This window comes from Pimephales promelas, chromosome 18, assembly GCF_988280905.1.
Source record: "Pimephales promelas chromosome 18, fPimPro1.hap1.1, whole genome shotgun sequence".
Taxonomy (NCBI): domain Eukaryota; kingdom Metazoa; phylum Chordata; class Actinopteri; order Cypriniformes; family Leuciscidae; genus Pimephales; species Pimephales promelas.
The window spans coordinates 6,148,017-6,158,719 of NC_142786.1; the positions used below are offsets into that span (position 1 = coordinate 6,148,017).

The following is a 10,703-nucleotide window of genomic DNA, read 5'->3' on the forward strand; positions in this document are numbered from 1 at the left end:
GGGCCGGACATGGATGGTGGTGGGTACCGTTGGTTGTAACATGTGTTGGTGCTCTTCTGGGTTCATTACTTTATGAGCTGCTGATTGGAGTACATCATCCAGACTCAGAGCCAATGGATCCTGAAGGCCTGACAGCGAAGGTCCAGCAAACTCTGGAGTTAGACAGTGTCCAGTCCAAGTTTGACACCATTAAAGAAAACGGCAAGGAAAGAATATTTTCCATTACCTCAGCAGATATAAGATAAAGCGAAAAGAATCGGTCAAATGCGTGATGGAATCTGATTTGTTACTATTTAAATGTTAAATGCATTCAATTTTTGGAAGCAATCATTATCACAGTAATTGTCTGGCAAAGTATTGTGGTCTTCTACATCTTATCTAGTAATTTTAGATTTCTTTGTAGGTTTCTAATCAAATGTCAACAATGGCGTTGTAAAAACCTGAAGGCTGGCTGATGTCTTTAAAACGTTACTATTTAAAACACAGTTACTATTTGTAACACTATCTATTCAATGCTGAATTGTGGTTCAGTAAAGAGTGCTTTATATTTTCTTTTGTTAGAAAAAAATCGAAATATACTCGATACCAGTTCTAATGAAGCGGTAAAGCTTTACAGTAATATTTTTTGTTTGTTTATTAATGTTAATATGAATAATTTAAACAATTAACATGAACAATGATTAATGCATTGACACATGAAACCTCTATACTAAAGTGCTATCTATTAATTTTCTACCTACAAAATGTTTTGATTTTAGATGTATTTTCAACATTAATTGCATTGCATTCAAAGATTGATATGAAACTATGTGCATTTTCTATTATTAGTGTTTTCCAGCATGCACAGGGACATAAATCATTAAGGACACCATCATCTGTACCGTACCAATTTACTGTTTTATTTAGAAATAGAACTGACACAGATGTACGGCAGTGAAACAGGCAGGTCATCACAGAATAAGATGGCTGTCTATAGACTGTCTATGTATGGGATGTATACATCTATTACTGGAGAAAGTCACACTCACACAAGATGATTCACACGATCACAATATTATTTTTAAGAAATGTGGTTTTCGACAAGCACAGAACTTTCTGATAGAAAAGACTCTTATCAAAGAAAAAAAATACACAAACGACATTCATATTTGTACATAAATCGCCATAAAACACACAAGCAATCCTTCAAACTCAGTGTCGATTTTTTTTTCAATCGGATGAAGTCGTAAAAATTACATCAGGTCCCGAACACAAAATTTCACTACTAGCTTTTCGATATCACCTTTCAGCTTTGAAATAAAAAAACAAAAAACAGACCAAACTTATTCACATTTTCAAATGCAACAACCATATCAAACTGATGTACTGCATTTATACACATTTAAAATGTGCTCAAGTGTATCTGTGGCAGAAATGTTTGCATGTTTACTTATATTGACCTTTTTTGAATATTTAAACTTTACAATTCACCTTTGACCTCATATACGTGTTCTTCTTGCACAAATGAACCTTTTCCCACTCACTTATTTTAAGTTCTCAATGATTATAAAAAGACTGATGAATGCTTCAATATAAATAAATATCAGTACTACAATGTCTGTACAATATCATAACATTTTAAAGTCAGTGTTTTCCTTTATTTGTAAAAAAAAAAAAAGCCTTCACTAGCACCCTTTTTGCTTTAATGCTTTTGTGGATTGACGAAACCCAGTAGACGCTGAATTGCTCGAAATGTAAAGTAGTTTTTGAGCAATACAAAGCCTTGACCTTGTAAAATGTATGTGTAAATGTATTTAAAAGGCTGAGGATGTTACAAACAGGGAGCGATTGGAGGAAAGGGGGAAATAACTTTATATCTTTGTATTTCGGAAGACGGATCACATTACAATCATAACGACAGGTTACATTTTCCAAATTATATGCATTGTTTTAAACTCGTCTTATTGGCTGGTTCAAAACCGTGTCCTTTTTTGCAATGGCTTTTCCTTTCTCCCCTTTCCTATTTGACTCATTCTACAAGGGCTTGTCAGTCCTGTGTGCCGTGATGAAGGCCATGCCATGCGTGCGGAAGTGTGTGTTAAGGTCCGATGTTTTGTCGAAGCGCCGGCCGCACACCCTGCAGCTCACCCCTCCCTCCCCCTCCTCCCCCGCTTTAGGCGAGGACGGCGACCCGTCCTGCGGAGACGAGCCAGGTGACGCGTTTCCACCACGACTGTCCTGCTGGCCTTGGCGCAAGCGGTGCGTGATGAATTTGTGTCGGCTGAGAGAGCCGGCCGAGGCGAAACAGGCTCCGCATTGCAGGCACTGCTGAGACGCGTTCTCCGCGTCACAGTGGACGGGAATGTGGCGCTGGAACTCTTCCCAATCCTGGGTGGTGAAGCCGCAGGGCGTGCAACGGAACGTGCCGTCGTCCTCCTCCTGCTCGACCGGTCGGTTTTCAGACGCTCGAGTTCTCTTCGCTGGACCCGAGGCGTCCTCTCCCGCGACGTCGTCCGTATCGGCGGCGCCCCCTCCAGCTGGAGCTCCGCCCTCATTGTCAAGCTCAGATGAACTGCCTGCCCCGTCACCTGGAAGTGAACGCTTTCTGGTGGTTGGACCGCTCTGAGAGAAGAAACTCAAATGAATGTGTGGATAATTAATTATAATAAAGTATTAAGAGTGTCTAAACTGACCTGTCTGTCTGTTGTCTGTCGCGCTCTAATGCCATGTCTGACCCGAATGTGCTTTTCCAAAATCAGACGACTACTGAATGTACGCTTGCCCTCTGAGCAGTGCCTGAAGAGAACAACATAATAATCAAATAAAAGAATCATTTTAGGAAGGGAAAGAAAGATTTTAAATCAATTGGTGGTTGATGAGTATTTGACTCACGGGCAATGGAAGACTCTCTTGACGCCCTCATGTATTATTCTGACATGTCGACGAAGGCTGTTGGCTGAACTGAACGAACGCTCACACAATCTGCAGGGGAACTTCTTCATTAACTAGAGGACGAAATTAAAACATACGGTAGGCATAAAACAAATTTAAAGAATTGTTTTTTTATTCAAAGTAATTACATTGTATATATAGGTCAAAGATGGATTGTAAAGTGTAATTAGTCAATATTGAAAATATATTTGGGGTCAGCAAGATTTTAAAAATAGATTTATACTTTATCCAGCAAGGACGTATTAAATTGATCAAAATTGACAGTAAAGACATTGTTAAAAAAATAAAAAATAAAATAAATGCTGTTTTAAATGTCTTCAAATAAATGAACTTTCTATTTACAAAGAATCCTCTGCATAAATACTAAGCAGCACAACTGTTTTTAACATTGTTAGCATATTAAAATGATTTCTGAAGGATCATGTGACACTGAAGACCGGAAATCACTTTCCTGCATCACAGGAAAGCATAACAATTAAAAAAAAATATTGAAATAGAAAAAAATGTTATTTTTAATTGTAAAAATGTCATAATATTAATGTTTTTACAATATTTGCAGCCTTGGGGAGCACGAGAAAAATCTTACTGATCCAAACTTTTGTGCACACATTTTTTTTTTAGAAAAGTAAATTACTGGGGAAAATAATGACATTTAGAATTTTCTTTGTAAATTAAAATTAAATTGATCAAAATAAATAAAATATTTTAAATGCTATTAATTATATTTTTGCATCAATTACAAATGCATGCACAGAAATATAGAATATAAATCACACATTTATAATATATAATAATAATAAATATATATATACATATATATATATATATATATATTATATATAATAACTTATGTGCTTGCGCGTTCTTGTGATTGCTTCTTGCTGTGATTGTATGTTTTCAGGAGTACCAACCGTGTCGTGGTCGTTCTTCATGTGGTCGATGTAATCCTCTCTCTCAGGAAAGCGTTTCTTGCACTCCCTGCACCTCCACTCCATATTCCCGCTCTCTGGAGAACTCGGCTGATCTTCGTCCTCGTTCTCATTCTCCTCTTCTTCCTCCTCTTCTCTCTCCTCCCCTTCCTGCTCTCCCTCCTCTTCTTCCCCCTCCTCTTCCTCCTCTCCCTCTCCCGGTCCCTGGCTCAACTCATCTGAATTGTTTTCAGCTGGTTTGGGTTTAGTGGTGGAGTTGTTGGCAGGAGCTGAGACAGGAGATGAGGTGGTGGGCGGAGTCTCTGCTTTGACAGACAGGCCTCTATGAGCAGTCTAAGGGGAAATAATGAAAGGCAGCTCTGGTCAAAAGCATGAGTGAGGCAGACTTGGTAGACTTTGTACTTGGTATGAGCTTTAGACAGGGTGATAGACAAAAAACACTCAGTAAAAGTCAAACCAAGAGTTTTCCTGTATGCCTTTGCTGACACCACATACTTTAGGGGAAGTGAAAAGAATGGGTAACACAAAAGGCAAAATGACAATTCATTAATTTAAAACTAAATAAATTAATATACTTTAATGGCTTGTTTAATAATAAACTAGATCATAAGCTAATTATTCATATTTGAATTGTTATTGTTAAGATAACTACCTTGATGTGTTCCATCATGGACCCTTTCTGGGCATAAAGTTTAGTGCAGTCTGGGCATTTGAACACGTGCACCTTCTGTTTGGCCAGGTGAGTGTCAAAATGCATGTAGAGCAAAGGTTTCTGGGTGAACACAGTGTCACACATGACACACTTGTAGATCATCCTGTAGAACGAGTATAAGAATATAATGAAGATCAGAGTTCATATCTTTATTTCACATTCATGGCACCGTTCATTAAAAGCTGTGGGTGATGGTTCAACCTACTTAGCCTGTGCAGCTGTGAGGGCGGGATGCTGGGAAGTGATGTGCCCCTGGGCGCTCTGCGCAGATTTGAAGGCCATCGGGCAATTGGGGCACTTATGAAACACCTCACAGTGAGCTGTCTGAATGTGGGACTTGATAGAATTCAAACCTCCAAACACAACTTGACAACTGGAGCACCTGAAATAAAGGAAGTAGATTTGAGCACGTGGAAGTGCAATTTCTTTTATTTCTTTGCAGGAAATCACAATATACAGGAACCTGTAGCCGATGCGCCTGGCAAAGTGCAGACAGGACTCCTCCAGATGGGTCTGAAACGTGGCCTGGCGGGCAGTGCCACCACACTCTGGGCACACATGGGGTGCGCGGTGCTTATGGATCCGCTGATGGGCCGACACACTGCACCAGTTAGGCAGCATCATGGGGGGAGAGCAGAGCATACAAGTCTGAAATAAAAAAGAGACCGCAGGGGAAATATAAAGGAGTTAGTAAATAAAGTAATTTGATCTGGTTTATACAACTTATTGGTTACATTCTTATGTAATTCACATTTCTTCAAAAATAAACATTAAATGCGTAGCATTTCTTTTGCAATAATTTACAGTCAGACTGAATGCAAAAATATGTCGCAATTATTCTTATTATTACAATATTCTAAATATATTATTCTTTTTTTAAATAAATTATTATTCTTTTATCGAAAGCCATTTGTTTTCAGAAATAAATGACACCTTGCACTTGAAGATAGGACATTGTTTCACAATTTTAGAGTAAAAAAATTAAATATGTGAAAACAACCTATTTTAGCTTCATGTTCTAAAGGGTTTAACAAATATTTTAAATTAACCGTCTTGTTGTTTTTACATTATTTCGGAGATTCAATATGAAAGTATTACAGCATGACATATATAAAAAAAACCTTTAATGTTAGGTATGATTAATTTCCAGAAATAAAACCCCTGCACTTAATTATCGATTGACAGGATTAAAAAAAATATATATACATATATATATACACATATATATTCACACACACACAACATTTTTATATCTGTCAAAAATAAATGTTATTTACTTTTTAATATTATATATATATATATATATATATATACACACACACACAGACACGTATATAATATATGAAATGTATTTCTGACAGAGACCAAAATATGTTAATTTTATAATGTTAATAAAAATATAATTTTGTGGTGAAGTAGAAATGCTGGAAAGGCATGTAAAACATTTCTGATTTTTTCATACCCATCAAAAAGAAAATCATTGTGTTTACAACATGTTTACAATTTTGCAACTTACCGAGTTAGGAGTCGCTCTGATTTGCTGGAAATGGGTCACTAATTCAGCCTTGTTTGAAAACTGGGCTTGGCATTCAGGACACTTGAAGTTGTGATATTGCAAGGCCTCGCCTTTCTTGCAGGGCAGCGGCATCAGGGCTTGGGGACTCTGGGGTCCGCGGCGGGCAGGGCTGGGCTGGGTTGAAGCCGTGCCTGGAGAGGGGGAATCCTTCAATGGACTGGAAGTGGACGGTAGAGTTGTCGCCCCTGTTGGGGTGGCGGAGGACGCCAGAGGTGGAGAGGACAGCGACGGAGATAGCATACCTAAAGGAACGAAAACATTTATTGTTCAATATTGAGCTGAACATGTCCTATTCAAATCTTCACAAAAATTGCAGTATTTTTCGTAACTTACCAATGGGAGTAGTGTCTTGCTGGCCAATCATCTGCTCCACTGTTACTGGTCTCATAACCAAATGTGAGCACTGCATGACCAGGCCTCGTTCCTTGTGCTCCCGAGCATGTAGCAGCAGGCTGCACTTATTGAAGAAAGCCAGCCGCTTTGCGCAGTGATTACACGTCACTTCTATTCTCAAAGAGCGCCGGTCGTAGTGTCGTGCCAAGCTGCGCTCCAAAGCGAAAGAATCTCCGCACTCCAAGCATCGGTAGCCAGCAGCAGGCAAAGGGAGGCCCCATTCAGGGGGTGGGGGGGTCGAGAGGTCCGGACGGTAGCTGGGCAGCAGGTTCTTGCTATTCAGGATCTTGTTGAAAGCCTCGACCAGGCTGGACTGGCTACGGGAAATAACAGCACCGGTGCTGTTGACGATAGATGCTGGTTTACATGGCACAGTGCCTCCATTGGCGGTTTTAGCAACTGTAGGGCGCACGCTTATTCCGCCAACAGCTGGAGCGACTGGCAAAGTGGTGGCTTTCGTGATGCTCACTGCTGTGGCAGAAACTTTCATTTTATCGGATTGCACTGTCATTTTGTTTTGGACCTTACTGGCAGCTGCTAACATGGCACTACTGGCTTCTAGAGTGGATACTGGTAGGGTTGAGCTTTTTACCACTTGCCCGGCAGTGGCATCATTCTTTCTGGTGCCTTTCGTAGTGCTGGTTCGATTTCCCGTTTGGGATTTACTTCCATCTTTGCCTGCATTGGCAGCACCTCCCTTACCGGCTACCCGGGTAACTGTGCGGGTGATGCCTCCTGTAGATGTCTTAATGGTCTTGATGCGTACTTTAAGTGGTCTGGAGGGAACCTTGCTGCCAGGTACAGCTTTGCCACCAGTGCTTGGTGTTGAGCCAGTGTCCGCTGGGAGGGACTGCGCAGGATCTACCTCCAATTTCTCTCCATCCCTTTTCCCACCGTCCTTACCATCCACATTAGCCACATCTTTCCCATTCTCTGTAGACCCTTTGTCTACTTCCATCTCCTCTTCTTCTTCCTTGGGTTCTCGAAGGGCAGCAGATGGTGATGAAGATGCCACCGCTGGGCTGCATGATCTTTTGGTAACTGCAGACGTTGGCATGGAGGACTTGGGCATCTCAGGCTCAGGGCTCTCCGGTGAGTCTCGTTCTTCGATCACATGCTCTGGGTTTCGCTCCTCTTGGGGTAAACTCTTTCCAGTTCCTGTTTGGACTGGTGTTGAAAGCCAGTTCTGTTGAGCTCGAGGTGAAGCTGGTGAAGCCAAGGGGATGTCACCTGGTTTGGGGTAAGCGCTAGGTGATATGGACGTCGAAGGAGGGAGAGAAGGAGACTGTGAATTTTCTGGAGGTGACCTCAGCCTGCGTGACAGTTTCGGAGGGGTGGGCGAGTCCGGACTCTCGTGGATGACTAGAGATCCTCCAGAATCAGGATCTGAGTCCTCATCATCCGAATCTACGCGCCTGAATGCAGACGAACTAAGACGTGGTGTTCCGTTAAACGGCTCTGTTAGAGATGTAGCAAGGGGAGACGACGCCACAGCCCCAGAAACTCTGGAACCAACTGAGGGAGAGGACGATGACGGTGAGGAGGATGAAGCTGTGGAGGGAGTGGAAAGAAGTGGTTTAGGTGGGGGAAAGAAAGGAGATGCTGCTCCACTTGCCCCACTAGGAATTGCAGGGGCTTTTGCCTTGTCTGCACCTTCTATGTTCATTTCCTGCTGCATATGCTGCTGTTGCAGAAGCTGCATTTTTCGGGCCCTTCCAACAGAGTCTCCAGCACCTTGTGCCATTAAGGGCTTCAACTTATTGAAGATGTTGCTGCCCTGTTTGGAACTGCCGGAAGATCCAAGGACAGCTCCTGTGGTCTCTGGAATCGTCTTTGAGCTGCATATGGGCCACTGCTCCCCATTCGGCTGGCAACGGGTCTGCGACATATGCACTGTCCCGCCGGATGACACAAATCCATTATGGTTGAGTGGGTCTGGTACAGAGTTGTCACCACCATCAAAGGGCTCAGGGCGAACACGGTTCTTCACAATCACGCTAACAATAGAAGGGTCACTCTGAGAATCCGAGGATGGGCTTGGTGATCTTATGGCCGAACTTCCACCAACTGAAGCATCCCCAGACTTTATGAGTGATCCTCCACCTGCTCCTTGATGCCCCTCCACCTCATCCGGTGCTGACTGGATAGCCTCTTTGGCATCAATGTCAGGAATGTCAAACGCTGCCAATAGGTCATCGAAATCGGGGGTTTTCATGTCCCCCATGCCGGGTCAGTGGACTCAATCCTAGAACAAAAATAAAATGTATGAAAAAGTGTGTAATAAGAATTGCATTAAAGAGATAGTTAATCAAAAATTACAACTCTGTCACCATTTACTCACCCTCATGTTGTTCCAAACCTGTATGACTTTCTGTCTTCTGTGGAACACATAAATAATGGAAGTCAGTGGTCACCAAAACAGTTTGGTTGCCAACATTCTGCAAAATATCTTCTTTTGTGCTTCACAGAAGGTGGTCATACATGTTTGGAAGACATGAGCGTAAATGATGACATAATATCCATTTTGGGGTGAACTATCCCATTAAGTCTGTGTTGACATTATTTTCTATTTAAAAATGAAATGAAGACCCATTATTATTTATTCAAGATCTCAAGTCATCTGTTTTCATAAGGTGATTTTCGTTTATAAAAAGGCTGTTGTGCTCAAACATAGTTTATAAAATAATTTAAAGAATCCCAGCTATTTGTAATCTTAATAGAAACGGCACCACTGAGGTAAAATTGATAATAATTTTAACCACATGCATTCTTCTGTTTTGCAAATAGTCCATTCTTTACTTCGACAACAATACAAATATATACAAATATATAAATACATCGCGCTACAGCAAAATGACATCGAACGGCTTTTGTTAGCTTTGGCTAACAGCCACGTAATGGTTCTGTAAACTAAGCATTGATGTATGAACTGGAAGACATATTAACTTCTGTAATATAAAATATATATTTTTGTTTTATTTTTTAAATATCATATATATATATGATCAAACACTCAATTGTTCTTTGCTTAACAATGGATCATTTTCAGGTAACAGAGCTGTTTAGCACGCTACAGCTGCTATGGTGTCAACAAGAGAATCCAAACAAGCCCTCTTATATTAAATAAAAACATTGCATAAATACATATTGGCCAATACAAGAAAGACAATAATCCAGTAACCATTAAGCACATTGCAACGATCAATTTAATGTACAAAACATACACAATTGCCTGAGAACGGCTAAACCCTGCTTCTGACCTGGCTAACTACAAATGGGGACCGAAATTGGATCGCTAATGGTACGAATAAAGGGCTTTTGTCACATTTTATCCCTTAGTTGAGGTTTTGGTGTTGATATATTAATAAATAAAGAGGTCGTGGGATGATAAACAGATATACGAGGTGTATTTTGGGATTTGTTCTGTCATGACGGCGGGGTCCGTGCTGCCCCGTCGCGAGGGTCATTTAAGCGCAGGCCACTGCATGTGCACAGCAACATTTACCTGTTTATAAATAACCTCACATGGATGCCGCAATATGTCTTTATGATCATGCATTTTTATGTACGTGTGTATTATTTTTTGTATTGTGTATTTTCATGCACGGGCAGTGATTTTGTTTACCTGTTTTTTTGAGATTCCCGACTATCCTCGCTCCAGATGAAGCGCCTTAACTTCCCGTCATCGATCGAGTACGGCCAGGTCTTGGCAGATAACAGTGATAATAATGGACAAGAAAATTATTTTCGGTCTTCTTTGGTTATATTGTTATGTTTGCATTACTATATTTGGTGAGATTTAGCTTTTTATATTAAAATCAAGAACAAACATGAACATTATCATTGCATTTTATTGATGTATAGACGATGTGTATTTACATCCTTCCAGGATCTCATGTTTCACTGTCTTTGGGTTGATTTGGTTTAGCTAGGCCTTTTTAGAAGGATCGCGTTTTTTCATCCCCCAAAGCGCAGAGGCTTCATGTTCATCGTAGTATCGTATAGTATATAGTATAACCCACCCAAAATTGAAATAGCAAACAGCCCAATTTCTTTTCCTATATGCTTTAGAAATGTTGTTACCATTTCATTCATTATCCACAAAAAATATTAATGCATTTACAGACATCTCAGATAATAACCAACTATTTAATCAATATTG

General features: G+C 40.6%; 2 protein-coding genes and 1 non-coding gene across 4 annotated transcripts in view; 1 reads left to right on the forward strand and 2 right to left on the reverse strand.

The window, feature by feature from the left end:
• The window catches only part of aqp10b (aquaporin 10b), a 32,830-nt gene extending 31,722 nt beyond the window's left edge, over window positions 1–1,108 (forward strand). The window contains exon 6 of the mRNA XM_089123346.1: window positions 2–1,108. Within this exon, the coding sequence (XP_088979472.1) occupies window positions 2–245 (244 nt within the window). The 3' untranslated portion in view covers window positions 246–1,108. The remainder of the gene's footprint in view (window position 1) is intronic.
• Window positions 877–10,322, reverse strand: znf687b (zinc finger protein 687b). 2 transcript variants are annotated; one of them, XM_039678629.2, is made up of 11 exons: window positions 10,167–10,245; window positions 8,883–8,919; window positions 6,482–8,786; window positions 6,089–6,390; window positions 5,036–5,220; window positions 4,778–4,954; window positions 4,513–4,675; window positions 3,843–4,193; window positions 2,872–2,984; window positions 2,673–2,775; window positions 877–2,601 (listed from the first exon to the last, which is right to left on the reverse strand). In XM_039678629.2, exons 3-11 carry the CDS (start codon window positions 8,763–8,765, stop codon window positions 2,014–2,016), a joined length of 4,266 nt encoding a protein of 1,421 aa, XP_039534563.2. In that variant the 5' UTR covers window positions 8,766–8,786; window positions 8,883–8,919; window positions 10,167–10,245; the 3' UTR covers window positions 877–2,013. The 2 variants fall into 2 exon arrangements, with proteins under 2 accessions (XP_039534563.2, XP_039534562.2); XM_039678628.2 differs by lacking the exon at window positions 8,883–8,919 and having other exon boundaries at window positions 10,167–10,322.
• Window positions 4,255–4,393, reverse strand: LOC120483812 (small nucleolar RNA SNORA13). Its single transcript, XR_005623657.2, has one exon. It is a non-coding gene; the product is annotated as a small nucleolar RNA SNORA13 (small nucleolar RNA).
• Window positions 10,323–10,703: the final 381 nt, after the last annotated feature.

Coding starts and splice junctions, on each gene's coding strand:
- znf687b (XM_039678628.2), bottom strand. CDS start 8,765: ATGGGGGACATGAAAACCCCCGATTTCGATGACCTATTGGCAGCGTTT. Junction 5,221..6,088: donor TCAGAGCGACTCCTAACTCG/GTAAGTTGCAAA, acceptor TTTTTATTTCAG/ACTTGTATGCTCTGCTCTCC. Junction 4,676..4,777: donor CTCACAGCTGCACAGGCTAA/GTAGGTTGAACC, acceptor CTCGTTCTACAG/GATGATCTACAAGTGTGTCA.